We start from the raw sequence: 25486 nt of genomic DNA, 5'->3' as shown, positions 1-25486 counted from the left end.
TGTCTTGACTGTCCATATCTTATTTTGGTATTCCATGGTCAATGTGCATGTTTTTTGGGTGGCATGGGAAATGCTGTCGTTGATCATCAAAGTCCCAGTCGACCTTATTGAGGCTCTATCGGAACCTGTTGGTACTCTCCTGTTATTCTCAGAGCCTGGCTTGTACTTCTCCCCCGGTTGACTTCTTTAGAGATTGCCCACTTCATGTCCCTTACGGCCTTATAAGCCCTGTTACGGCATTATAGCTCTCTTTCAGTAGTTATTCACTCACCATCCCCTGAGCAAATGTTTCTGCCAGAGTTTGTCCATTGTACATATATTTTTCTGTGTCAGAATAACCTCTCACCACTACTCTCATGAGTGGGTTCGATACATTCCTAGGGTACAGAAGGTACTGCTCTTAACGTTGAGTCCTGCCTAAGGGGTCATGAGAATTCAAGCGGGCACAAAAGCAATCTTACCTTCTCTGATAATCCATGTTGACTGAATGTCCGGTCTGACTGCTGGGTTTTGAATAGAGAGGATTGATATAGGGGAATTTTAATGCTTATAAAAATGGAATTGTCTTCCCCTTAACTGAACTGCATCTCTGCAATATATAGACTGTGGGCATCGGCGACAACACAGTGCTCGTGATTTAGATATCAGCCTGGCTTAACTCAGAGGCACAGTACTGTAGCATTGTGGGTAAATAAATGTTATTCTTAGTGTGCTCACACACTAACACATTTCCTGAGGGTCTCCCTAGCTCCTGACTCCGGGGGTCCTGCTGCCGATCTATTGGCCACTGCCTCTGATCTCAGAATACATGTAGGTCAGAATGGACCAGCTGTGGGGGGGATCCTTCTCTTCCTCCTGAGGGTCCAGTGCAGACAGACAAAGACTTACTCCCCAAAAGCTGGATTTGTCAGAAAAGGAGTGTGTTGACAGAGAAGATTGGCCTCTAAACAAAACAGACCCATCTGACAATCTGAGGAGAGACCACTTGTCAGTGATATTTCATAGATGATTCTCTAAACACCATTCCTATTTAGATCCAGTGCACATCATCTTAGGGTTATACAGATCTGGTCAAATGCACACAAAACATGACAGAAAGCTACTATCCCTTATTGATGTCACTTGCTAAATTCACTTTAATCTGTGTAGTTGAAGGGGAGGAGACAGGTTAAAGAAGGATTTTTAAGCCTTAAGACAATGTTGCTGGGTTTTTCACACTCAGCAGTTTCCTGTGTGTATCGAGAATGGTCCACCACCCAAGTGAATTTGTACCCTTTATGCACCTGCAAATTACCACAGTGAACAAGAACTTGCCTTCAAACAAATTAATTACAATTTTTTAAATAATTTGGTCCAGGCCATTTTTTGACTTTGAAGTGAAAAATCTCCATTTCAGTTAGGATTTTTCAGTTCATTTTTTCAATTTAACTCGTTTAAAAATATATTGTGAACCGTTTAAGGGTGTTATTATATATGACCGCATCTGCACTTCTCTCCAGTCATCAGGTGTGCTGTAAGTGTGAATCTGCCTGCTGTCAGCAGTGGTTCATAGTCACTCCTGTTCCCAGATGGTGTGATTCAGCGCCTTCTGAGCAGTAGCAGCTGTGTGGAGACATGTCTTGACAGCTGCCCTCAGCCCCCAGGAATAGCACTGAATGACTGTAAGTACTTACCTTCTCTGATTTAGGCATCCTCGTTCGTTCAGAGAACACGGACTACAGTGATTCAGTCCAACAACACGTGGATACCAATACACATAGACTCTCGCCCCTAATCTGCATGCAAAGCTTGTAAACAAAACATGTTGACCAAACTTAACAGCTGCTCTCTGTTCCTGGAGCATGCAAAAGAATGTGAAAAAAGAAAAATGGACTACCCTAATTTATTTTTGGGTCCTGACTCTTTGACTTTCCCCTGAACGAATTAGGAGACTGCGTCACATAGCACCATATGAACTACTCGCTGCTGGCGGAATACACTGTGGCTATAATATTCAAATTGCTGGTCTAATTCTGTACTGATGTCCCCTCCTTCTCCTCTCCTCTCGGTCCAGTCCAATGATAGTTCTCTTTTATAGATGATGCCGTTTACTTAAATGTGATATTTGTGTTTCCTTGATGTGCATTGAACATCCAACAGCAAAGTCAACAAACTATTGTTTAACTCGAAGGGACTCGTATCTAGTTGTTTCATATGCTCCAATCATAAGAGAAATTAGAATTGAGTAGAGCTGATTCTTTTGGATCATTGGTCTTTTTGAAACTAATCAACCTTGAGGGTTGTGGCTGGACATGATCCAACAATAGTGGATATATGGAGAATACAGTATAAACTGTAGCTACATTAAGTGGTATTTTTTATACTATTTCTCAATCACTGCGTTTACACAGGGAGCCCAATTCTGATCTTTTCACTTCAGATATTTTTCAGAGCTGATCTGATTGGTCAAACATTTTTGAAAATGTAAGATTTTGATATATTCCCATTTTTAGGATGTACTTACAGTAGTAAAACCCAGTGTGCATTGAACATGTACAAATTCTGAATAGCTTGCATTACATTACAATACAATACAAAAGGCCATAATAAGGCTATCCACCCCTCCTTTCTTCTGCACACTTCTGGAGATCAGTTACTGTTTCCATATTGACTCTGTAGGGTGGAGAGGCATCATCACCATATCAATGGAAGCTTTACATCTACCATAGCCTCTGATCTTTGGCTCGATGAGAAGGCTGCTGAGAAACATCCAGTTCCCTGGCGTTCAGTGGGAGTCAAGACGCCTTGGCTTTGAGTAGACAGGTAGGTACCAGCGCTGTAACATTACTGTAGATTCCTTGTGAGAAAGCCCCAGAGATGTATTGTAGACCCGGGTTTACTCCTGGCATTCCATACAGAGCTTCTCTCTCATGTTTTACAATTGGTTGTAAAGTAGGAATAGGTCAGGCAAACAGGATAACATAAACAGAGCACCTGAGGCAGGAATGACAGCGGTCATCCTTTCAGGTCACCTAAATCACCTGGTGCTCTGTGAGTCTCTGTGCTCAGTGTTCAAGAGGATCAGAACGATTCTGCTGCTATGTCATGATACAAGGGCCATATGGCATCGTCATGCAGTTCACAGCATACAGTTGAGTGAATTGCACAATCGCGTGTTGGAATGTAGTTTGATTGAAGTGGTTGCTATACCCTTGTGTCTTATCTTCGTAAAACATCTACCCTGCTAGAGCTGCCCCAGTCAATATTAAGCACGGTTATTGTGAAGTAGAAACGTATAGAGCAACAACGGCTCAGCCGCAAAGTGGTGGGCCGCACTAGCTCACAGAATGGGACCACCAAGTGCTGAAGCGCGTAGCTCGTAAAATGTCCTCGGTCGCAACACTCACTACCGAGTTTCAAACTGCCTCAGGATGCAAAGTCAGCACAATAACTAATTGTCGGGAGCTTCATGAAATGGGTTTCCATGGCCGAGCAGCCGCACACAAGCCTAAGATCATGCGCAATTCCAAACGTTACCTGGAGTGGTGTAACGCTCACCGCCATTGGACTCTGGAGCAGTGGAAACGCGTTCTCTGGAGTGATGAATCACTCTTCACCATCTGGCAGTCCAATGGACAAATCTGGGTTTGGTGGATGCCAGGAGAACGTTACTTGACCCAATGCATAGTGCCAACTGTAAAGTTTGGTGGATGAGGAATAAGGGTCTGGGGCTGTTTTCATGGTTCGGGCTAGGCCCCTTAGCTCCAGTGAAGGGAAATCTTAATGCTATAGCATACAATGGCATTCTAGACAATTCTGTGCTTCCAATTTTGTTGCAGCCCTTTCCTATTTCAGCATGTCGAGATTGGTGTGGAAGAACTTGACTGGCCTGCACAGAGCCCTGACCTCAACCCTATCGAACACCTTTGGGATGATTTGGAACGCCGACTGCGAGCCAGGCCTAATCGCCCAACATCAGTGCCCGACCTCACTAATGCTCTTGTGGCTGAATGGAAGCAAGTCTCGACAGCAATGTTCCAACATCTAGTGGAGGCTGTTATAGCAGCAAAGCAGGGACCAACTCCATATTAATGTCCATGATTTTGGAATGAGATGTTCGACAAGATTGTGTCCACATACGACAACTAAAGACACACATTCAAAAAAAGAAACGATACAACCAAATAATAATAATGTGTGTGTTAGTGTGAATGCCAGGGGAGACACTGCCTCTGGGTCCTGGCATTCACAGGTGTGAGAGGCAAGGGCTGTGTTGTCCATACTTCCCTGCCAAGCCCATTATCAGATACTCTCTTGATAGAATTACACACACACACACACACACACACACACACACACAACAGTTCAGAACCTATACAATAAAAGCAACGGACAAGTTTGTAAAATGCCATTGTGGGTCCTGTACTAATATTTGGGTTCTATTTGATCTTTATTTAGCTATGTCCTATAGATATTTGGGTGTTATATAACAACACAGCTGCTGATAACCCAAGAAAACACAGAGTACAGAGCCATGCAGGGAAAACATATGGGACTTCAGCTGCTCTTATCGGCTCAGGAGAGTGTGAAACAAACAGGGTAGTAGAACATGGGAGACAATAGTACGAACAACGGCGGTTCAGTGACTGACAGGGTAGACTGACCTGTTTCGTTATCAAGTGAGTTCTTCCGTGCTCCATCTAAAGTCAAGTATGGGAAAAACAGCCATCTTAGACTTTGACAAAAATCCCTATCTCCATCTGTCACACTCTCTCTTCCTCACACCTGCAGTAGGATGGTGGGTCTGTGAACATCTGGAGCTGTGAGTGGAGGATGTATTATTCTGTGTTTTGATGCTTTTCTAAAGAATACAATCAGTCTTTCATAGTTATTTCAATGTAATTTACCCCTAGATTATATGCCTTTATGACTTGGAGGCAGTGTGAATAATCAAGTTGACATGGCGGTAAGCTGGGGGAGGGGAGGTGGAAGGGAGGGTGGCAGTGGTAGCCTACCTGGTCTCTTCCTGTCGTTGCTCTGCTGTGATGCAGGCATCCTCATATGACATCCCTATTGGAAACTCAATTATCCTTCAGGTTGAAATGATGCAGCATCTCTATTGTTCATTTCAATCATAGCCAGGGGACAGAAATGTGTGTCCCTGAGTTAATTGTCTAGCTGATTGTTTGTGATTCAGTCTGCATTTCTGTCAGAGTTTTGAGTATTGGAGTGAGGAGAAAAGGTAATACGCATTGACTGTGAATGTAGCTGATGTCAAGGCTAAGACTGGGTATGAATGAATTGACCTATTAGTCTGAGAGGAGAGTAGGAACTAAAAACTATTTGCAAACACACATAATAACAAAACATCATGTCCCTGACCCACTTTTACTATTTACTGGATATTGTAGAAAAAGTCTGTCTTCAAATTAGTTTGTTGATTTAAAAAATATATATATTTTCAGACTTTGCTACTGTTGACCAATATCATCTTTCCCTTCTGTGTCTTTTAGGTATGAATGCTATTGGCTACTTTTAAGCTGCAATCAATGCTCATCACTTTCTCACTCAAGCAATGACTCTTCTGTCAGTAAAAACTCATTGATGGTTCAGAAATAGAAAATGTATCGCTTACAAAATAAGCTAGATAATTAGCTCAAGTGTTTACGTTTCTGTTCCCTAGCCTCATCAATCCACATACATGGAGAGGAATGTCAGCAGGTCAGATTTTCAGAAAACATATTTTCTGGCATAGCTTTCAGACATCAGTAGCAGAGCAGCATTTTTACCTCAGCATCTTGGTGAAATATTAATTGCCCATTGAGGGCATATGAGTTTATACTTCCTGATGTTTTGTTTTTATACCTGGAGAGAGATTTGTTGTATAGTTTGTAGGTGTTCTCCCTGAGCGATCTCTGACTCTGTTTTCTGTACTCCTGCCAGAGACATAAAGAGACCCGGGCCACAGGTGGACATTGTTTAACAATTCAAAAGCCATGAAGTGTAGAGGGGAAAAACACAACAGACTTCACGTAATGATGCTAAGGCTCTCAATATGCTCTAGAAAATGACCTTGCTGGCGGCATTGTTTTCAAAGACCTGATTTCCATGTTTTGTTCATATGAGAGTGGATAGGTGTGTGTGGAGTACAGATCTCCGATCAAGAGAACAATACTGCCCTGTTGTGACCCAGACTGAGATCACACACCAAGAGCCAGTTAGGTACCTGCAGACAGAGATAGGAACCAGGAACCAATACACTATACTGCTGCGTTAGGATGTATTTATAGTGACGGCCATCCATTGTGAGCCAAGTTGTTGTGCTATGAGAAGTAGTTACATAAATGAAGTTGAACCATAGGCTTTGATCCCACAGTACACTAATGGACATCGGCTTAAGGAATGTGTAGGGGAAAGTGGCCACTGGATGAGAGATTCATATTAGAAGGCTTTTATTTTTGATTGAGTTGGAGACGTGAATCCAACTTATAACTTGTTTGGTTGTCGACAAGTTAAGACAATTTATTGTATTTCAAAAGTGATATTGAATTGTGTTTGGTTGTCACTGCAACCAAATTTCAACATTTGAAGAAGATACAATACAGTGCATTCGGAAAGTATTCAGACCCCTTCCCTTTCTCCAAATTTTGTTACATTACAGCATTATTTTATAATTGATTAAATAAAAAATCTCATCAATCTACACACAATACCACATAATGACAAAGCGATAACAGCTTTTTAGAATTGTTGCAAATATAAAAAAATATACATCTTATTTACATAGCTAGTCAGACTCGAAATTGAGGTGCATCCTGTTTCCATTGATCATCCTTGAGATGTTTCTACAACTTGGAGTCCACCTGTAGTAAATTCAATTGATTCGACATGATTTGGAAAGGCACACACCTGTCTATATAAGGTCCTACACTTAACAGTGCATGTCAGAGCAAAAACCAAGCCATGAGGTCGAAGTTGTCCGTAGCGCTCACGAGACAGGAGCTCTACGGACACAGATCTGGGGAAGGGTACCAAAACATTTCTGCAGCATTGAAGGTCCCAAAGAACACAGTGGCCTCCATCATTCTTAAATGGAAAAGGTTTAGAACCACCAAGACTCTTCCTAGAGCTGGCCGCCCGGGCCAAACTGAGCAATCTGGGGAGAAGGGCCTTTGTCAGGGAGGTGACCAAGAACCCAATGGTCACTGACAGAGCTCCAGAGTTCCATCTGTGGAGATGGGAGAACCTTCCAGAAGGACAACCATCTCTGCAGCACTCCACCAATCAGGCCTTTATGGAAGAGTGGCCAGACGGAAGCCACTCCTCAGTAAGAGGCACATGACAGCCTGCTTGGAGTTTGCCAAAAGGCACCTAAGGACTCTCAGACCATGGGAAACAACATTCTCTGGTCTGATGAAACCAAGATTGAACTCTTTGGCCTGAATGCTAAGCGTCACGTCTGGAGTAAACCTGGCACTATCCCTACTGTGAAGCATGGTGGTGGCAGCATCATGCTGTGGGGATATTTTTCAGCAGCAGGGACTGGGAGACTAGTCAGGATTGAGGGAAAGATGAATGGAGCAAAATACAGAGAGATCCTTGATAAAAACCTGCTCCAGAGTTCTCAGGACCACAGACTGGGGCAAAGGTTGACCTTCCAACAGGCAGTGGTGGAAAAAGTACCCAATTGTCATACTTGAGTAAAAGTAAAGATACCTTAATAGAAAATGACTCAAGTAAAAGTGAAAGTCACCCAGTAAAATACTACTTGAGTTAAAGTTCAAAATTATTTGGTTTTAAACATACTTAAGTATCAAAAGTAAATGTATTTGCTCAAATGTACTTAAGTATCAAAAGTAAATCATTTCAAATTCTTTATATTAAGCAAACCAGATGGCGCAATTCTCTTGCTTTTTTTATTGGCAGATAGCCAGGGGCACACTCCAACACTCAGGTATAATTTACAAATGAAGCATTTGTGTTTAGTGAATCTGCCAGATCAGGTAGTAGGGAAGACCAGGGATGTTCTCTTGATAAGTGCGTGAATTGGACCATTTTCCTGTACTGCTAAGCATTAAAAATGTAACAAGTACTTTTGGGTGCCAGGGAAACTGTATGGAGTAAAAAGTACATACTTTTCTTTAGGAATGTAGTGAAGTAAAAGTTGTCAAAAATATAAATAGTAAAGTACAGATACCCCCAAAAATCTACTTAAGTAGTACTTGAAAGTATTTTTACGTAAGTACTTTATACCTCTGCCAACAGGACAACGACCCTAAGCACACAGCCAAGACCATGCAGGAGTGGCTTCGGGACAAGTCTCTGAATGTCCTTGAGTGGCCCAGCCAGAGCCCGGACTTGAACCCGATCTAACATCTCTGTAGAGACCTGAAAATAACTGTGTAGCAACACTCCCCATCCAACCTGACAGAGCATAAGATAATCTGCAGAGAAGAATGGGAGAAACTCCCCAAATACAGGTATGCCAAGCTTATAAGCATCATACCCAAAAAGATTTGAGGTTGTAATCTCTGCCAATGTTCTTCAACAAAGTACTGAGTAAAGGGTCTGAATACTTAAGTAAATGTGATTTCATTTTTTTTATACATTTGAAAAAAAATGTGTTAAAACCTGTTTTTGCTTTGTCATTATGGGTTATTGTGTGTAGATTGATGAGAGAAAAAAACCATTTCATCCATTTTAGAATAAGGCTGTAACGTAACAAAATGTGGAAAAAGTCAAGGGGTCTGAATACTTTCTGAATGCACTGTATCTTCTGCTTGTATAATTCCATCTGTGCCACTGACAGTCTGTCTTTAATTCCAGTTTGTCTACAAATTAATAATTTATATGTTGGATTCACATCTCCATCTCAACCAAGAATCAAAGTTAAAGAATAGTACTAAATCAAATCAAACTTTAAATGCACTGTAAATAAAGTTTGAGATGATTTAGTCCAATTCTTTAACTTCAATTTTTGGAGATGTGAATCCAACATTTAAATTATGAATTTGTGAGACAAACTGGAATTAAAACTACACAAAGTCAGTGGCAAAGATGGAATTATCCAAGCAGAAGAAACATCTCTTTCAAATGTTGATATTTGGTTGCGTTGACAACCAAACACAATTTTATGTCACTAAATTTCATGACATTTAAAGGCCTATTGTATTGTCTATTTTGAGTTGGATTCTGGGTTGAATTGAAACAGCTGTTGATGACTTTGAAAATGTTATAGAAGCCTCAATAGCATCATTGATTTTATATGAGTGGTTAAGTATGGTCACATTTCATTTGTCTCTGTTAAACCTACCTTTTAGGAATGACTTTGATAGCAACAGTGAATCTATTTAGTTTTTAAGGGGAGATCTCGCAATATTCATTCTCACAATAGCATTTTGGTAATAGTCAGTGACTAATATCATAGCTAAGCAGGGTTTGGTTAAAACCCTGGATGGGAGAAGATCTGACGTTGTTTTAAAGGTGCAAATTCAACATATTTTATGTTTTGTCTATGTTGGAATTTGGTTACCATGATATTATCCGGTTGTGAAAATACACCAAAACAACCGTTTACATTGATGACCTTTTTTCAAATCCAATGTATTTTCCACATCACAAGTGCTCACAAGAGTGAGGGTGGATGAATATTTCACATATAGTGAATCGATCTTTGTCTTTATCAATGGTGCCTCTGATCGTTGAATGGCCTGTAATGGTGCATCATCCCACCTTCAGACAACAAACCTGTGACAGCTCTCCAAACTGTGACTAAAATACACTGTCTGGCTCCATGCACGTGTTGAAAACATATTCATATCTCTCTGTGAATAACAAATGCCTTAAGGTCTCTCCATTTTTTTTTACTGGCAAATGTAATTTAGTTTGTTTAAAGGAAAGCATCTTTGTGTCCTTTAATAAAAATGTAAAAAAAGGAATGAATGGTGATATTTGACAGGGAGGTTTGTTTGTTGCTGTTGTTCCGCTGACACAATGTTCTTCCTGTTAATTGTCTGGGTCCTATTTACCTGGGTGGTAATGATAGGAGCTTCCCTCAGGCACCTTGCATCCAAAACCTACTCTCTAGAGAGAAACAGGAGGGATTAATGCCAGCCTGCCTTCTCTCCAGAGTTGCTAGAAACATGATAATTGCAATGGGGAAATGCACTTTTTTAGCACTTAAAAAAATGCTACAGTCCATCTGCCTTTCAACCTTTATCTTTTGGTAGAATACAAGCTTAAAGTCATATCCATTCCCTAATACACCATTCCAAGATGGTAAAACATTTTCATTACGTTTTTGGATGTCGTGCAAAGTTTTTGACCTTACAATTTCACTCAGCGATGTGAATGTGTACGTTCACTAACCTCCGACTGGCAAGTCACACAGCGAGAGCAAGCAGGCTACGTCATCTCTTTTTCCATAAAAGTGTAGCCACAAGAAACATTGCATTTGTCTGACTTCCTAACCGTGCTCCCACCTGTGTGTAATGGCTGAACCAACTCTAATGTAACCTCGCCAAACACGATGTTGCTAAGATGCCTACAAGGACTCTGTGTTTCTGTCCCTCACCAGCACACCAATAGACCATGAAACCAAAACATAATAGCTTTTGCTACCAGAGATAGAAATTCAAAACAATGATTCCCATGTGTTTATTTATTTTAAGCCTAACATGTGTCTGTGAATCACTTGGCAGGTTAACAAGACATTTAAAGTAGCACCTTGTTTACTAGAGTTGCTCGTTGTTACTGGAAAAAAAATATACAACCTGTCAAGTTACCCAAAGACAGTGCCTGAAGTGAAATTCACTACCATAATTGGATTTCTCATCTTTATCTGGCAGCATAATTGGTGCCAACTATTTGAGATTGACAATTAAGCAGTAGGAACTTTAACTTTGAGCTGAGAACACCCTCTCATTAACGACTACCTTTCAGCTGAAAGCTGGTTTAGAGCTGGTTGGGTGGCAGAGATGTCTGCAGGGGCAGTTTAAGGATGCAATTAGCCAGTAACTTTCGAGGTTTCCTAAACACAAAAAGGAGTACTTGTTGTCATCTCAAATCATAATTAGATGAACCACAGATGGGCTGTCAATGTCCAGAGTGCCTGGGGAAATGAACAATGCTGTCATTATGGTGGCCACGGAGTCAAAGTGCTGGGTATATACAGTATGCAAACCGACTTACAAACAGTGTTGTCAGATTGTTAGTTGTGCTGTAACGATACAACCCAAATTATAGGTCCACTTTTAGATTGTGAAATTAACAACAAACAGCAGCATATTTGAATCATGTCTCTCTCTCTCTCTCTCTCCTCTCTTTCTCCCTCCTCCCCATCTCTCTTTCCCAGTAAGCGGTTCATTTGACAGTCCAGTGTTCTCCTGAGCCTTGCCTTGTGTCACATGACCAGCCATGTGTCAGATAATGTATGTCATGGTAATGCTGCAGGAGAAATATGCTTTTATCTCATCTCTGCCAGCAAGACCTCTGCTCTGACATATCAGCCTCTCCCCATCCATTTCCATCGAATGCTTCCTCGCAGCATCTCCAGATTTCTCTGATTATAAGGAGGGGATGTGATATCCAACCACCCCCTCTTCTCTGTCACCAGAGGGATAAGATGAAGCACGGTTGTACGGAGCAATGCATCTAACATATTCCATTTTCAGCAAAGAGTATTTCTCTCAACGAACATGCCATTCCCTGCTCAGTGATGATGGGCCTGGTGCCAATCATGGCCTATTTATTGGGCTCCCGGGTGGCGCAGCGGTCACTGCAGACCCTGGTTCGATCCCGGGCTGTATCACAACCGGCCGTCCCATAGAGCGGTGCACAATTGGCCCAGCATCATCCGGGTTAGTGGACCGTGGTAGGCCGTCATTGTAAATTAGAATTTGTTCTTAACTGACTTGCCTAGTTAAATAAAGGTAAGAGAAAAAAAATATATGTTGTCGGCATAATAACCCTGTCGTTGACATAGTTTGTGAGGCCAGCACATGGGAGCGAGGAGTAGCTTCCTGATTATATGCACATTTAATAGGTCTACCATTTAATAGGTCTACCATTTAATAGGTCTACCATTTGGTATCTGTATTCAGTAAAATAACACATATTCTAGGACGGCATGGTCGTACATAAATAGTAATGGTAGATAAAAATATATTATACATTATCTTTTTATACCACATTTGTAAACTATGACATGACTCATAAGGATTTGTGTGAGAGATCACATTGTCAGGATTCCTGAGACATCCAGTGGCTTGTTGACAACAGCTAGCAGGGTGTTCCCTTCTCCTGATGGGGCAAAAAGATGAAAATGATTGGTTCTAGTGTAGCTTGTGTAACTGCTGAGGCGGTGAATTTTAGAGCAGATGCCTGAAAGACATTTAGTACTGTCTGAACACATTACTCTCATGAGTGAACACCATTAAAAACTCCCAAAATGAAGTGTTTCCAAATGCATTCATGACTAAAGCTGACGTCATCATCTGATGAATAATGAAATACTGATAAAGTTCTGTACAGTGTTTAAATATTGACACAGAGGGCTCCTGAGTGGCGCAGTGGTCTAAAGTACTGTACCGCAGTGCTAGCTGTGCCACTAGAGATTCTGGGTTCGAGTCTAGGCTCTGTTGCAGTTGGCCGTGACCGAGAGATGCATGGGGAGGCGCACAATTGGCCCAGCGCTGTCTGTGTTAGGGGAGGGTTTGGCCAGCAGGGATGTCCTTGTCCCATCGCGCACTAGCAACTCCTGTTGTGGGCCCGGGCACGTTGACATGGTTGTCAGGTGCACAGTGTTTCCTCTGACACATTGGTGTGGCTGGCTTCCGGGTTAAGTGGGCATTGTGTCAAGAAGCAGTACGGCTTGGTTGGGTTGTGTTTTTGGAGGACGACGGCTCTCGACCTTTGCTTCTCCTGAGTCCGTACAGGCTCTAAGCTTGTAAAATATTTCAAAACAGATTTTATTGTCATGAAATATTATCATTGCCACTGTGACAAAATGTATCCAAAACAGCTTTTTAGTACAGTTCATATGGAAATGATCCTGATTTCTTTGGGTGAGGTTTATTGAAAAATGCTACAAAATGTTTATTAGCATGTTTACTTTAAGTCATGTCATTTTGAGTTAGACATGATATGAATTTAAATAAACTGATTTGCATTTATTCAATCAACATTGTTTAAGTGCTGTAAATATCTTGGGCATGTTTTTCCTTGAATAATAATAATAATCTTATAAACAACATACTTATAATGGTATGAGAATATTCAGAGATGGATGTAGCCCCTTTAATGGTGTAACTTTACAGCTTCTAAGCAGAAAAGTTTAAACAGCGGATTTGGTCTTTCTGGGTCGTTCACTCTCAAAACACAAGATAAGGCATCTGAATAGTTGTCTATTTCAGTGAATTTATAATGCTTCGTATTCATTTTTGCTTGTTGTACCATTCATATTCGTTTTTCCGTGTGTACACTGGCATCCATGAGATGAATAAGGTACATTTTATGTGAAAGGACCCATGAACACCAACATGTGAAGGTCATAGGTAGGGTAGCCTAGTGGTTAAAGCGTTGGACTAGTAACCCCCAAGCTGACAAGGTACAAATCTGTCGTTCTGCCCCTGAACAGGCAGTTTAACCCACTGTTCCTAGGCCGTCATTGAAAATAAGAATTTGTTCTTTACTGACATGCCTAGTTAAATAAAGGTTAAAAAAAATATTTAAAAAATAGGAGGGTGTCAAAAGAAAAATAAGAGTCTATATATATTGTTGAACCTTTTTCCCGTCCTAGAAATTAGGAATAAGCAAGTGCTTTGATTTTCTGGAAAAGGGGGCTTAGAAAACAGCTACCAGAAAAAGACATCAGAATACATCAAAACACAATAATGTTGATGTAAAGACCCCTGACAACTAATATCAACACATATTTCATTTGGAGAAATGTATCTGCCTTCTGTATGTTTAAGAAACATTGCCGTGTGCCTTGAAATAGTAGTCACAAATCACAGTTTGGACAGCACAGTACAGTAAAGAAAAGTAGAGTATAGTTCAGCACAGTACTGTACAGTACACTAGAATGTACTGTACAGAACTCTACTGTACTGATTTCTACTCTACTGTATTGTACTCTACTGTATTGTACTCTACTCTACTGTGCTGTATTGTGCTGTACTGTGCTGTATTGTACTCTACTGTGCTTATATGTCTAAACTTGTGAAACAAAGACATCTATGATTGGTTCAGATTTAATTTGGTCTTGTTTGGGGGCAGAGCTCATTAAACTAATAGCCCGTGTGTAGAATAATATCCAAATATGCAAAAGAAGATCTTGCATATGTAAACCTTTCTGTACCTATTTAGGATACATCACCTTGAAGAGAATGACATTCCTAACCATAATTATGCATTACTGTGTAGTACAGACGACAGACCCGTCGAATGGCCCATAACTGTACAAAACATCAACATCTCTCTTCATTTAGATTCAAAACATTCTTACAATTCATTCACTCACATTTGATTACGCCATCCTCATGAATATAATGGTATTGTAGCAAAAATAAAAGCTATTATAGAGAAAATTGTGCAAAATTAACATGTTTCTGGACGGTCACAAAACAAATGAAAACCATGCATTACTTACATCTCTATGATAAAGTGCATGTTATTAAGATATCCCCCACAGGTATCTCACCTAGTCCAATGAGACAGCTTGAGTCATATGATTTAAATGATGCTGGGAATAGCTGGCAACTACTAGATCCCACATAGGGTAGCTACAGTTATCTTTCATTATTTAGACACAGTGAAAAAAAGTCTTTTTTTGAACCTGAAGTTAAATGCTGATTAAACCCCTCTCTCCATAGTAAAGTGAAAGAAAAGGGCACTGGTTGTCTTTTCAAAATAGTTTAAGGAGGTGGGGTTGTAGTCACAAGGTGAGTGGGGGGGGTAGCTCCGCCTTTCTCCCCGTGGGTAGGTGAATGCTCCCTCTGAAAAAGCAGAGTCACTCCTTTCCTGAAGCGCTGGTCTCTCACACTGTATATTATCACATTACAGCAGCTGTTCCCAGTCAGGATCCAGAAGGCTACAAAGGAGAAGTTGCACCAGGTGAAGCCCACCACGTTGCCCAGCACAAACACAGCGATGGGGGTGAAGGAAGCCGTGAAGGCAAACGTCAGAATGCTGATCGTCTTGGCGGCCTTGATGTCAGAGAAGGAGGGTCTATGTTGGCAGCCGCCTCCCCCTCCCTCGACCCCCACATTCCCCTCTGACATGAGCTTACGTTTGCGTGTGTAGCGGCGGATGCTGGTGAAGGACAGGATGTTGAATACCAGGGTGCCGCCCAGCAGCGTAAAGTCAAACACGGGGAACAGTAGGAGGATGTTGGCGTCAGAGGGCAGAGTGACTCCATCCCACAGTGGGACATAGTTACACATCCGGCTGCACTCACTGTACTCCAGTGTGAAGTTGTTGCTGAGGATGAGGGGGGCTAGGGCCAGAAGGTAACTGCCTGCCCAGGAGAAGAGGATGAGAAACAGGGTGCGTCTCCGTGTCACCAGGTGGTCCTTATGTAGGGGCCATAAGATGGCCACACAGCGCTCTACCGTCATCAGGAAAATAGTACTGATGGAGACAAACGTACAGCCAGCGAAGACTGGACCAATCAGCATGCAGGGCTGCCAGGGTCCCACCAGGCCCCCCATGGAGGGGTCAGTGCCCCCCTGGTACCAGACAGGAGAGGAGCTGGTCATCATCAGAGAGATCTCAGTGTAGACAGAGAAAGGAACCACCAGCACTCCAACCATCATGTCCGCTATGGCCAGAGAGACTGTCAGGAGAGAAAGGTCATTCACAGTTCACACTCAACCACATACGGTACAAATCCCTGTGTCCTAAAAGCTGATTTTACATTCAAGTCCATGGAAAACAAATCTACAGTGCTGCGTGGAAATGGTTTTGCGTCCTTTGAGGCAATGCACAAAGGGATCCCTGATTGTGACTGAACAGCATTGAAGATTGATTTAGTTCTCTGCTAAACAACAAGCACTGATCGTCTTAATTAATCCTGCCAATATAACCAATACAGGGTGGCAGGTGGCCTAGCAGTTAAGAGCATTGGGCCAGTAACCGAAAGGTCTCTGGTTTGAATCCCTGAGCTGACTTGGTGAAAACTCTGCCGTTGTGCCCTTGAGCAAGGCACTTATCCAGAGCGACTTACAGGAGCAATTATGGTTAAGAGTATCTGCTAAACTACTAAAAAGTTAAATGTAACTAGCAGGCAACATAAACAAACATGCGACTCTAGAAACAGAACATTAAACCAGAAAGGTGTTTGAATTTAAATTAATTTCACCTTTCAGTGTCAAGAACACCAAAGGTTGTTGTTCTTCCATGTCAGTGAATATATTGCACCCATGTGTGTAAACATAAGCAACTGACATGTGACTACCATTCTCTCCTATCATAAATCAACAGCATTTCTAGAGAGTAAATGAGCTCATTCTGAATGAACAAGTCTGAATCAGTGAGTTTTTTTAATTGATTTTTTTTACCTTTGAGGTATCCCTGCGGTGTACGGACCTGTCTTGTCTGCATGAAGACGGTGAGCGTGACCACGTTGCCCACCACTATGGCGAAGGCCAGACTGACCATAAACACCACGGCCAGGGTACGGTTCAGCAGGCCACAGCAGCAGAAGGTGCAGAAGGGGGCCAGAGACTTGCCTGACCCCGGCACAACCAGGGCTGCTGCTGTCAGGTTGGGGCACACAATCGCCTGTGTGCCCCATGGAACACTCAGGTTGGCCAGGAGGTCAGTCATGGTAGTCCGGACGAGGCCCAGGACAAACCTCACTACTAGGAGAACTTTGTGCTCCTGGTGCCCATGTGCTGGACTGCGAGATGCTCCTGGAGAAACAAGCAGGAACATTATAAACCAAGGTAAACCATCAAACCTGTCCAAAGGAAAACTACAAACACTGCTATGTAACACATAATACAAAGTTGATTTGCACGATAACACTCATATCACCTACTGTGCTATCTAGCTATATGTTTCCTAAAATGACCTACAGGTAACTGCCAAAATAAACAAAACACTTGAGTAAATGAGGAATACAAAGTTTATTGAAAGCAGATGCTTCCGAAAAAGGTTTGTGTGCGTCTCAGTCACCAGATGTCAACCCAATTAAACACTTATGGGAGATTCTGGAGCAGCGCCTGAGACAGCGTTTTCTACCACCATCAACAAAACAGCAAATTATGGAATTTCTTGTGGAAGACTGGTGTCGCAACCCTTCAATAGAGTTCCAGACACTTGTAGAATCTATGCCAAGGCACATTGAAGCTGTTCTGGAGGCTCGTGGTGGCCCTATTGAGACGCTTTATGTTGGTGTTTCCTTTATTTTGGCAGTTACCTATACAGTATGTTCTGCAGATGGGCACTACTAACGACACCTCACAAATCCCCATCAACGGACAACCTCTATTACACAACAAAGAAATTTGCTTGCCTTTGATGTGTTGAATATACTGCAAAATGGGCAATCATGATGTATTCAAAGGAAACTACATGTACTGTATACTTCCTAAATCATTGTAAGTACACAGTGTACCCCACAGGTTTATGTATGGTGTTTATTTTTTATAGTACTTCTGATTCATTACTGCATTGTTGGGAAAGAGCAGGCAAAAACGCCATTTCACTGTGCTTGTGTACGTGACAATAGAAACTTTGTTGCACTGTACTGTAAATTTGTCATAGGCACATCATATTCAATGCACATTACAATGCTTGATTAGGGAATTTGTGAGATCTGTTGTTTTGTTTCACTGCCATATATAATCAGGTCCAAAATTATTGGCACCCTTAATAAAAATGAGAAAAAAAGACTAAAATAACAGCCTGGCCTCAAAGACTAGACGTAACATAGTAAATGTAAATTTGTGACACTCAAATGAGTACAGTATGTTATGTTATGTTATGTTATGTTCACTGGCGTAGCGCAGTTTCTCTGGACCCCCAGCAAAGTCGGAGTTGGCCCCCCCCTTTCAGATTATGTGGTGCTAGTGCTTCTAGTAGCCTGTAGCTTTGCCTGAATGGATGCATGTTTATTTTTATTTGGTCCTCATTTTCTCATGTTAAGTCTAACGTTTATGTTTCATGAAGCTATAGGCCTACGGTGTCGCAATGCTGCTATTTCGAATGCTGGCTGGCGGCAATAATGTATTTACTTGTTCAGTAATTAAAAGTGGAAAATTCAAACATTTCAGATTGTAAAATAAATGTGATGCAACAGCATATATTCTTTAGAATATACAACTTTCCTGTAGGACTATAGCCTACCAGCCATCATTGCACTCTCTCGCAGTATGGATATAAAGTTTGTGCTCCATAAAACCAGTCTATTAATGCCAAATAATCAGTCCACTGTCAAAACAATAGCTTACTAGGGTTTGTTTCATTATGCAGACAATGCAGTCAAGCCTACTAGCATATCTATAGCTATATACAGTATTTAGCTGGTAGCCCATTTATATTACACATTGGAACTCGGGGCTAGCTGTCGTGGGCTATCAGTCTCATCACTCATAGGCTTTTACCAGTGTACACAGAAGGGGGGGGGGGTCACTCATGAGCGCTGCTGGGTCACTGACAGGCATCAGCTTGGTTTTCTGGGAGAAGAGGAGGACTGGTACTCTCTCTAGAGGAACTGTCACTATTCTTGAGAGGAGGAAGAAAGGAAAGCAAGGCCACTGTCATTGCCAGGCCCGGGCAGTGAGATCTCTGGTGGGACTGGGAAGCTTTAGTGCTAGCTGCCGCATGACTAGGTCTACTAGCTTCCACCTGCGATTGTGTTTTGTCAGTCGAGGACGAGGTGGTAGCTTTGCTGACGTGGTTATTGTCTGTAATGTGGCACGAGCTTGATCAGATAAAGCTTCTTGAACAACTCACTCACTGATTCACCTAACTGTCACTGAGAAATAGGCTAATTAGATGCATGAAAACGACATTGTCTGACTCAGCTACTACGCATGTTTGTTGGACAACACGAACGCTTCGCTCGCTACATGTGGAAATTAAAAAGGACGGTTACTTTTTTTACTTTGCAACTACTTACTACTTTTTTTTAATCTATTTTGCAACTACTTAGCATGTTAGCTAACCCTTCTCTAACCACTATCCCAGGGGTTCTCAAACTTTTTTGTATTAGCAAATCATCACTGACCCCCTCATAATCAGAACACAACTCGAGTGAGATAAAAAAAAATATCATTAAGGAGTTTTACCATGATTTTGTGTGCAAGGCCGGACAAACCAAGTCTCGGGCCCTGGGAAGGAACATTTTAAAGGTCTTCCTCTTGGAGAAAAAAAGAAGCTAATATCCTGCAGTTCTACACGTTGTCATGAGGCAGAGAGAAAACGACTGTGTAACGAAGACGCTGTGAGTCAAGAAGCAGGTGAAACGTTTAATAATACAACAAACGAGACAACATAACAGGAGCGTCTTTACATGAACACAGGATCAATACTGACTGGGGAAGGAACCTAAGGGAGTGCCAGATATAGAGGTGGTAATAAGTAAGGTAATTGAGTCTAAGTGTGCCTCATGACAACGTGCAGGTGCTTGTAATGATTGATGCCGGGTGTGCATAATGATGGATCCCAGGACCAGTGGTTCGTATACTGGCGACGTCGAACACCAGAGGGGAGGAGCAGGAGTAGACGTGACAGACTGCCACCTCTCATTGAAGCCATGGAAGTTCAAGGCCGACCACGCCACTGCAGGCATTGTGATCAGAAAACAGGATCCCCCATAATAGTGAAATAAATAAAAAGTCAAATCATGGTACCAATAAATGCTTCTAATACACCAGATGTATGTCCTTGAACCAATTATGTTTAAATCACATTTAAAAAGCATTTTTGAAAAGGTCTGTTTGAGATACAAGTTTGAGGTTGCTTTTTTAAAGTATTTTGTCTCCAATTAATGTGTCGGCCACAAATACGAGTATAGTCAAAAATTATTTGGGTATGAGTTAACAGAACATCAATTTTGAAAAGTTCAATTTTCACTGAACAATTTCTTTAAATTACAGTGCATTTATGTAAAAAAATATATAGTATTGAAGTATTGAGATGAAAAATGTGTAATAGGTGGAGTACTGTGGATACCAATAGGCCCATGTTGCCCAAGGTTTAATAACATAAATTGTAGATTAATAATATTACATTGTATTACACCCTCTAAACTTCCACGGATCCCCTGGGCAAAATGTGTTTTTTCAGTTGTTGGATCCCCCCGCCCCCTTTTGCCCTTAGAACAGCCTCAATGCGTTGGAGCATGGACTCTACAAGGTGTCAAAAGCTTTCCAAAAGGGTGCTGGCCATGTTGACTCAAATGCTTCCCACAGTTGTGTCAAGTTGGCTGGATGTCCTTTTGTCCTGCCCATTCACCCTCCGAAATACATGTCTCGATTGTCTCAAGGCTTAAACATCCTTCTTTAACCGGTCTCCTCTCTTTCATCTACATGGATGGAAGTGGATTTAACAGGTGACATCAATATGGGATAATATCTTTCTCCTGAATCCCCTGTTTTCAATACAGGTATAACGACACAGCTTTTAAAAAAAACATGTTTTAGAAGGTTGGAGAACACATTGGGAGGCATCTTGAAACTTTGCCGCAAGTGGATATTTTAGCAGGACAATAACCCCAAGCACACATCAAAATCCACAAAGAAATGGTTAATTGACCACAAAATAAACATTTTTAAATGGCCGTCTCAGGATTTGATCCCCATTGAAAACCTGTGGTTTGAATTGAAGAGGGCAGTCGATAAACGCAGACGAAGGATATCAAGGACCTGGAAATATTCTGTATGGAGGAGTCATCTAAGATCCCTCCCAATGTGTTCTCCAAAAAATGTTTAAGGCTGTGCTGTTATCCTCGCAAGGGGAGGATGCTAGAGTATTCTTTTATTACTTGTTAAACAAAATCTCTTCCTCTGAGCACTTGCATTAGTATAAAATAATATAAATGTCCCTTTTTTTACATTCAAATACTGTAGATCAGTATTTGTATTATATATTTTATACAGTATTTTTTTGCCAATCTTTCTCAAGGGTGCCAATAATTTGGGACTTGACTGTATGTAATCAAATAGTCCATATTTCAGAGGTACCTTTTGTATGAGGTAAGATGAAAGCCAAATGTTCCTTCTAAATCTTATTGCGTAACATTTTTATGCTTGTCTTTGAGTCCAAGAGTACTCAATATTCAGAACCAGATTTTGGTTTCAGATGACAAATAAATGCCTTTCAATCTCCTACACAATATCCCCTTGACTGATGTGCATGAAGATGTCAAGAGAGACAGACATCTAGCAAGAAAAAGGCGATTGGAGGGAACACTGACAGATCAGCGCAACAAGACCATGGATTTTTACACTGACTGCCGTGAGCAGAAAGCAAGAAAACAGTAAAAAAAAGTGAATGTGGAAATGTGTAAAAGAACAATTGTGAATCAGACTGAGTGAAAACAACTCACAATTCTCCTACATTTACAGTCCTAGTTATCATTGCCCAAAACTAAGGGAATCATTTCAAACATCTCACACATTTTTGCTTATTGTGTCCATTGACTAGAATTCATATATATTTGGGTTAAAAGACCAATTCAGTGGGAAAACAAAATGGGGTAAAAATAGCCCAGTTAATATTGACTGCAGCTGCAGCTCCTCAGGCAGCAGCACTCCCACTTCATCTTACGTTAGGGACACAGATCAAGGGTTCTCCAGGGACTGACAGTATTCTTCAAGCTAATTACATCTAGTTTATTTGGGGCGTCAGGTAGCCTAGTGGTTAGCGCGTTGGGCCAGTAACCGATCGAATCCCTGAGCTGACAAGGTAAAAATCTGTCATTCTGCCCTGCAGTTAACCCACTGTTCCCTGGTGAATAAGAATTTGTTCTTAACTGACTTGCCTAGTCAAAATAAAAGGTTAAATTGACAGCACCTTGTCTCTGCAAGCCAGGTAGTAAGGTTAGTTCACCTCACAAACCAGAGTGCATTTTTTAAATTAACATCGAAGATGAGTGCCATGGGAACTATCAGTATGTCCCAGCAGGACCAGCCTAAGTGACACGCCTCACATGTTAAAGATAATGCACACAAAATAATGGAGCCCTTAACCTTCACGGCACATTCAAAGGTTTTTTTTTCTCCATGCAATCTTCAAACACAGATGTATGTGTGTGTGCAACAGGCTGAATTAAGCTAATGAATCCAACATGGACAGAGAGGCTGCATTGTTTTGTTCATTATGGACCATGCCTATAGACCAATCACCATGACTAAATAGCTCTACTAAGAGTAGCAATTTACTCTTCAGGCCATAATGGGAGGTGGAAGCTCAACTTGCAATATTTAACGCTCTTATATAATGATACATAACCAGTGGTGTAAAGTACTCAAGTAAAAATACTTAAAAGTTCTACTTAAGTCATTTGAGGTATCTGTACTCTACTATTTATATTTGACAATTTTTACTTCTACTTCGCTAAAATAATGTACTTTTTACTCCATACATTTTCCCTAACACCCAGAAGTACTTGTTACGTTTTGAATGCTTAGCAAGACAGGAAAAAGGTCAAATTCACACACTTATCAAGAGAACATCCCTGGTCATCCCTTCTGCCTCTGGCGGACTCACTAAACACAAATGCCTTGTTTTTAAATGATGTTCGAGTGTTGGAGTGTGCCCCTGGCTATGCTATCTGTAAAAAAAAAAACATTTAAAAAAATGTGCTGTCTGGTTTGCTTAATATAAGGAATGTGAAATGATTTATACTTGTACTTTTAATACTTCAGTATATTTTAACAATTACATTTACTTTTGATATTTAAAACCAAATACTTTTAGACTTTTACTTTCCCTTTTACTTGAGTAATTTTCTATTAAAAAAATGTATTTTTACTTTTACTCAAGGATGACAATTCAGTACTTTTCCCACTACTGCACATAACTGAGATTTATAGCCAGTAAGATCCCTGAGTCAAAATGGTGGGGATAGAGAAAATCTGATTACAGCTATTATTATAAATTAAACTGAGCATTCCATCTCAATTATATGAGGATTAAGCACGACTAAGACTTGAAATAAAAATACTGAACGAAAGAACAGAAGCATTTTGTTTGATGGCATACAGATTTATCTTTTGAGCTTCGGGGAGGTACAAGATCTGTACCCTTGTTAACCGTCTGGTTGTAACTAAAGTGGAGATGACAGGCGGAAATGTCCCCTGTGTGCCCATAGCAATGCCTGAGGCTGTGGGGGACACTGTCACAACAAATACACAACTGATCCTCACAGCAAGACATGACTTCATCCACACAATCTTTTAGTTTTACAACAAAACAATAATCTTACAAACTCCAAAACAATGCAAATGACAAAGGAGAAGCAGTATAACAATAGACGAACAAATGTCCTTGATACAAATTAAAATGGATATACAGGCGTCTGTGCAAAGTGAAATGCCTAAGTGGTAGGCAGAAGTGTGTGGTGAACCTATGAGGAGCAGTGGTAGCTAGCTGGGTAAGGAGGGCTGACGGACCACGGGGCTGATCACGTGTTTGTCATGCATGCAGTGGATGTATATTTGTTTGTGTGGCGGTCTCCTTGGGTGAGAGGCAAGGCGTGGAGAAGGCTGTTGGATTAGGGGCTAGGTCAGGGCTCCCACCCTGGAGCAGGAATAATGGACTGGCCATCTCTACTCGATGTCCCCCCACGCCATGGCCTAGCTGTACTAGAACACAGCGCAGTGACTCATTCATCTCTCTCACACTCCCTCGCCTCCTTTCTACCCTTCTCCAAAGTCCACCCAATCGATGAAGACTCCCCATACTGCATATCTCTTCCCAGCCTTCCCTTTCCACACCTTCTCTCATCTACCTCTTACTTTCTCTATCCATCCATTTTATTTTGCTGTTGCAGGATGTGTGCAGAGCATTGTGAAAAGCACTTTATTCCTTAATCTAGCTATCCGTTGATCTATAGGTGACTCCTCGCTTGCGCTGTTGATCTTTGTTGTGTTTGTTAATCATGTACAGTAGTCTCATTGTTCTACTCCCTGTCAATATACTGTGGTCTCAATCACACTCATCTAACGAACAGGCACCCCACCCAGAGCACGTTACTCCATCAACTATCCTGCTGTCTACAGCTCTCGGGAGAGACAGCAGCACAGGACTTAATGAACAAAGGCAACACATACTGTGAGTGTGACTGTATCTGTGTGTACGGTATGAGAGAGGGGAAAGAAGAGCGATACAGAGATACACTACGTCATTGTTCTCTACACTCAATTATAAAAAGTTCACTTTCCAAAGCACATCTTTGTTTTTTTGTTATTTACCTAGAAGCCATATCAAATATATCTCAGATTATAAGTAAATGCATAGTAGCAGCTCATTACCACGGTTGAACTAAACAACACAGCCTCTGTCGACAGATCATATGGCTTCAGACAGAAGCTGTTGAATATTTATTTTTTTACCGCAAACATAACATACAGTCTGCATGCGCATGAAATATACATAACTCAGCATCTGGTAGATATTCAGTTTTCCAGATTATAAACAGATAGAAATGACATGCACCACAAGTGATTCATTTCAATAAAAAGGCTTACTTCAAGTCTAGCAAACCAAACACTATAATTTCAGTACAACATGCAGTTGAACACACGAACAGTATATAAACAATTAAGAGAATCTCACCTGCATTGTCACTGCACTTGTTAAAAGTCCACCTTTAGTGCCTGCAATATTGTGGAGAAGTATATGGTCCAATGGTCATTGATGCCCTTTTCGGAGTAAATCCGGCTGAAAGGAGACAGGAAATGTATAGTCCTTGTATCACGCTGCCTCCACAGAATTCGTACACCTAAAGTAGACAGAGAAGCACTGCGTCACTGTACAGTCTTTCTTGCATTCTTTATTTACTTCACTCTCTGTGTTTCAGCCTTCTCTATCTCTGTCTGTCTCTCTCTCACCCTCTTTTGCTTTCTCTCTCTCTCTCTGGTAGTCTCTAAGTCTCTCTCACATGAGCACGCTTTCTCGCTCTTCCACAATTGCAGCTGCAAGCCACAGTCCACACACAGCAGCTTCTCTCTCCCAGTCTCTTTCCCCCACACTCTCCCTCCCACATCCCCTCCCCCTTCTGTCTCTCACCACTCCAAGCGACTTATATGCCTTATGTCTTGTGTGCTCTCTACACTCATATAAAAAAAGGTGCTATCTGTCCCCATAAGATAACCATTTGACTAACCCTTTTTGGTTCTAAGTAGAACCCTTTTGGTTCCTGATAGAAACTTTTCGGGTTCCATGTAGAACCATTTCCACAGAGGGTTCTACGTGGAACTAGTACTGAGCGATAAGTGTTTTTTGAGGTCGATTCGGTTTCGGTTCGCAATTATTATTTTTTTTAATGTTTTTT

General features: G+C 41.3%; 1 protein-coding gene and 1 long non-coding RNA gene across 2 annotated transcripts; one reads left to right on the top strand and one right to left on the bottom strand.

Moving 5' to 3' along the window:
- The first annotated feature begins 1667 nt into the window (after positions 1–1667).
- LOC115112167 (uncharacterized) lies at positions 1668–12277 on the top strand. Its single transcript, XR_003860901.2, has 2 exons — positions 1668–2802; positions 8245–12277. It is a non-coding gene; the product is annotated as an uncharacterized LOC115112167 (long non-coding RNA).
- A 757-nt stretch (positions 12278–13034) lies between these two features.
- Positions 13035–25162, bottom strand: LOC115112166 (trace amine-associated receptor 13c-like). Its single transcript, XM_029639013.2, has 3 exons — positions 24769–25162; positions 16539–16892; positions 13035–15814 (listed from the first exon to the last, which is right to left on the bottom strand). The coding sequence occupies exons 2-3, from the start codon at positions 16804–16806 to the stop codon at positions 14895–14897; spliced, it is 1188 nt and encodes a 395-aa protein (XP_029494873.2). The 5' UTR covers positions 16807–16892; positions 24769–25162; the 3' UTR covers positions 13035–14894.
- Positions 25163–25486: the final 324 nt, after the last annotated feature.

This window comes from Oncorhynchus nerka, linkage group LG27 (assembly GCF_034236695.1).
Source record: "Oncorhynchus nerka isolate Pitt River linkage group LG27, Oner_Uvic_2.0, whole genome shotgun sequence".
NCBI lineage: Eukaryota > Metazoa > Chordata > Actinopteri > Salmoniformes > Salmonidae > Oncorhynchus > Oncorhynchus nerka.
The sequence above is the reverse complement of the archived record's forward strand: the minus strand, read 5'-3'. Positions and strand labels throughout refer to the sequence as shown.